Below are 4,695 nucleotides of genomic sequence, written 5' to 3' on the forward strand. Positions count from 1 at the left end.
TTGGACATGGCAAGGGAGAGCAACATCCAGACGGAGCCGGACGTTGCGCGTCTCCTCCTCCGAGTCTCAAAGGTTGCACTGTCTTTGGCCGGACTCTTTTGCTCACTCCTTCTTCTTCTCTTCCCTCCTTCATCTTGGCATGAAGTTTCCATTGGCTGCTAAAAATACATGAGACGTTGCGCCTTTCCCCCTTTTGCTGCAGGGAAAGGAAAACACCAAACCAGAGGAGGAATCTGTTATTTAAATACATATATATATAGTAAAGTTGCCAAAAGTGGCAAATGGAGAGGAAAACCTCCTTGTGTCCTGAGTGCGAGTTGCGAGGATGCAAAAGCAGCCAGGATGGAACAGCAAGAGCTGCTTTAATTACTGACAGGTTTCGATATCAAATGGCATATAAATTGTTTTATATATTGAAAAGCTGTATCAAATTGCATTATTTCTACAGGTTATATGCACCCAAAGTGGTCCCAAACTGCATTTCTATGGTGTTGATGCACCCAAAGTGATGCCAAAGTGCATTATTATTATTATTATCATTTCTATATTAAAGATGCACCCAAAGTGGTCTCAAACTGGATCATTTCTACACTATTAATGCACCCAAAGTGGACTGAAACTGCTTTATTTCTACACTATTAATGCACCCAAAGTGGTCTCAAGCTGCATCTTCCTCCAAGGATGCAAACTTCTGAGCTACACAGGACTCTTTGGCTGGGAGAACCCTCCTGCGCAACCAATGCTCTCTCAAATAGGGCCACTTCTTCTGTTTTAAATCTATGTTTTCATGTGCCGTTCCCTGCCCTGCTCCCAAACCTCACATTCCTCGGCGGTAAGAAATGATAAGGTTTCGCTGACAAAGCGAGGCTTTTTTTAAGAGCAGTAAAGCGCAGCGTAACCAGAACCTCAAATTACATGCTCCTTTTTGGCTCGATGCAATAAGGCAAGAAGACTCAAAAGCAGTCGCCAAATCTGATCTGAAATTGGGATAAAACGCTTATTTGATGGGGCAAGGAAGGGGCAAGCTTGGTTTCCGAAGCTCCGGAGAATAGGAACCGGAGCAATGGATGCAAAGGACAGGAAAAGAAATTCCAGCTTAACATTCAACAGCAGAATCGGTTTTTAAACCAAAGCTGGATCGCCAATGGAAGTGCTCCAATTGTGAGTTCCTGCATGGCAAAAGGAGGTTCAGCTGGATGGCCCTTGGAGTCCCTTCCAACTCTAGGATTCTATGACTCTGCGCATGGGGAAAATATATCTCACATTTGAATATCGATTTGGCCCAGTCTTCCATGTTATGCGACACTGCCATCCTCTGGGCATGCGCTGCCAATTCAGAAACGCAAAAGGAAAAGAGTCCTATGCCCTGATCTACATTTAACTTTATGGACAAAACCCTGCCAGTGCATCCTGATGATGTGCATCTGAGCACCAACAAGACCATTGCAATGAGCACTGGGTGCTTCCAATGATGTGCATTGGGTGCTCCTCGTGACCATCAGGCACCAGTCTGGCAATGCACATTGGGGTCACTCCTGTGGCATGCCAGTGTCCAGATGTGCCCCAATGTGCACCGATGCTCACTGCACACCGGGGCCATGGCGCATCGCTCACTCCACTGGGGCCACCATTGCACAAGGGATGCACATACATTGCAACACGGCAAGAGCCTTGAGGCAAACACAGACATGGTGATAATGTCCAATTCTCTTTAAGGACACTTACTAAGATGTTATGTCTGGCGCTGAACTCCGGCTGCAGTTTCCTTCTCTTGCTCACCAACATCTGATAGGAAGAACTTCCACAGGCTGAGCATCACAGCAATGCATCAGATCCATGGTGAAGAAGGCTGCGGGGAGTAGTAGTAGTAGTAGTAGTTCTTGTTGTTGATGTTCTTCTTCTTGTTGTTGTTGTCATCCTGATTTTCCCAGTTTGGGTCTCAAGGTAAAACAGACACCGTTAAAAATTCACTGTATATAAAAGCAACGAAACAACCAGAAAAATCAAAACCAGTTAAAAAACAGAAACCATTGAGAAAAAGGAGGTCACTGGTCTTTTCTGGGAAGCGAGTTCCAGAGATCCTGGAAGGCGTCCCTGAGAATAAGGTGTAGTCCAGTAACACCTGGATAGCTATATGATCACCATCCTAGTTCTAGCCGAGTGGTCTGGCCTAATGCTAAGCCTGGCTTAACCCACTGGAGCGTCCGCCGCAACATGCTCCATCTCAAGGTGCGCAACCATTGTCCCTTCGGACACTTGATCCGCATTAACCGGATCAGTCTTTGGGTCCATAGCGGTCTTCTCAACCTTCCCCAAAACGGAGGCCAACTGGACCCAGAAGAAAGCTTGCCGGCTCGGCTCCGAAGGCCACTCCAAGTAGGTCTTGGTGCTCAGCATTTTGCGCAGCATGCAGAACTTGTGGGGCAAAGCCTGGGGGTCAATGGCCTCTTTGACCACCAGGACCACGTCCTCGAAGCTGAGCCCCACAGCCCGCTGGTGGGCAAAGTAGAGCTCATAGTTGCACCAGTCGCTGTTGACAAAGCTCCGCGAGAGGACAAAGACCACCTTGCGGCTGTTCTCCATGTTGTCGATGATATTGTCGATGACCCACCGTCCCGGCGTGAAATCCCGCTCGTGGATGCAGATCCGGTACGGAGGAGAGGAGGACTCCAGCTTCCCGAGGAGCTCCTTCCTCACCCAGTCGGCGTCCGAATAGCTATAGGAGATGAAGGCATGGTAGGCAAAGTCCCGGGACGTCGGCGAGCGGCTGGCGCGGTATTTTGATCGGACGATATGAAAGGTGGCGTTGATGTACCACGGGACTTCAAACCTCCAACACAGAAGCATGCAAGAGATCACCACGGTGGCCGTGACGGAGACTGCAATGGCCACCACCACAGTGATGTCGCACTCGCTGACCGATGGGGCGAAAGCGGCCACGGATGTGTCCAGAAGGTGTTCTGGGTGGTAACACGTCCACCCCTCAGGCCAGTCCAGCAAAGTCAGCTTACCCTTCCTCAGGGTCTCTTGGAGGAAGCCATGGAGGTCGCAGGCGCAGTGGTAAGGGTTGTTGCCAGCCTTCAGCTGGGCCAGGTGCGGCATGTTGACGAAGGACCCTTTGCTGATGACGCCAAAGGCATTGCCATCCACCGCCAAGACCCTCAGACTAGGGCCCTTCCACTCCGTAGGGATGTACTTGATCTTGTTTCCACTCAGCCGCAACTCTTGGAGTCTGACCGCTGCCTCGAAGTAGCCGGTGTCCAGCCGTTCCAACTGGGAATGGGACAGATCCAAGAAGCGCAACGTTGTGGGGAGACACTTGAAGACCTCCATAGTCACTGTGTTGTAAGCCAAGCTGAGCCAAACAAGAGTGGGACCCCAAGAACACAGGAGATCCAGCGGTCCCCCAATTTGGTTGTGGCTCAGGTCTAACACGGAAAGTCGGGACCAGTCGGAGGTCAACCTGGACACCGTTCCCAGGCGGGTCAAGGCGTTATAGCTCAGGTTAAAGGTCTCCAGTTTGGGCATGGTGCCCTGGTAGAAGCAGCCTTCGTTGTAGATGTACTCGTCGAGCAAACGGTTGTTGGAAATGTCCATGGAGACCACGCTGCGCAACTGGTCCCAGGCGTCACAAGGCACGTAGTTGAAGTTGACGTTGAGGATGGAGAGGTCGGTCACTCCAGCGAACCAGGTGAAGGTCCAGTCAAAACGCAGGACGTCCGGGTTGCTAATGTCCTTCAGCACCAAATGGCGCAGGGTCAAGTTGGCGATGCTCGCTTCCGGTGGCTTCCATTGCGGGGACCGCGCAAAATCTATTGCTATGAAGGAGAGGTCCTGGATGCGGGATTTCTGGACGTTCAGCAAGACCTGCCGCAAGAGGTTCTCGTTGAACTTCCCCCGGAAGAAGACCAACTCTTCCGCTTGCACCTGAGGCAAGTTGGAGAAGAGGTCCACGGAGTCCGTGTAGTAGGTGAATTCAAAGAGGTTGCGGAAGCGGAGGTATCTCAAGGGCTTACCCCACAAGTCCCGAAGCATGGAAGGCAAGGCCTTGGGGTTTTTGTCAAGGGCGATGTCGCACCACAAGGATGTTGTGTTGAGCTTGGAGAAGGCCCCCGTTTGATATTCCATCAAACTGGAGGCCGTCTTGAGGGCAAACCTCTTCAAGGGGATCTCTTCCAGCGGAAGGAAGTCCTCACTCCTGACGGTCAAGATGGCTGGACCTCCCATGGAAAGGTCTTCAAGCTTTTCCAAGTTGAGGAAGACCTTGTCCAGGGTTGAGTTGGGATAAAAATTGTTGGACATGGAGAGCAGTCTGAGGTTCTTCAGTGGCTCCAAGGCCCTTGAAGGGATCTCCAAAAGCGAGTTGTTGAAGAGGTTCAGTTGCTCCAGGAGCTGGTTTGAAGCAAAGGCTTCGTCAGCGATGGAGGCGATGTTGTTGTACCCCAAATCGAGACCTTTCAGTCGGGTCAAATTGGAAAAGTCCTCTGACGTGATGCGCTGGATCTTGTTGTAAGAGAGGTCCAACAACTCCAGAGTGTCGGGGAGATGCAGAGGAACGCGGAGAAGGTTCTGGCCTCGGCAGTTGGCCTTCTTGGCAGAGGAGATCCAGCAGATGGGGACTTTGGATGCTTCGGACAAACGCAGGAATGCCAAACACAGAGTCACGGGCAAGGCAGCCAAGGGGGCCGGTTCCAT

At 51.1% G+C, this 4,695-nt stretch overlaps 1 protein-coding gene across 1 annotated transcript; it reads right to left on the bottom strand.

Moving 5' to 3' along the window:
* Nucleotides 1–2,187: 2,187 nt before the first annotated feature.
* LOC149302198 (toll-like receptor 2) lies at nt 2,188–4,695 on the bottom strand. The gene has a single exon (XM_089483621.1). The coding sequence runs from the start codon at nt 4,693–4,695 to the stop codon at nt 2,188–2,190; it is 2,508 nt and encodes an 835-aa protein (XP_089339747.1).

This window comes from Sceloporus occidentalis, unplaced genomic scaffold, assembly GCF_023333645.1.
Source record: "Sceloporus occidentalis isolate IW3139 unplaced genomic scaffold, rSceOcc1.0.p SCAF_20, whole genome shotgun sequence".
Classification (NCBI taxonomy): Eukaryota; Metazoa; Chordata; class Lepidosauria; order Squamata; family Phrynosomatidae; genus Sceloporus; species Sceloporus occidentalis.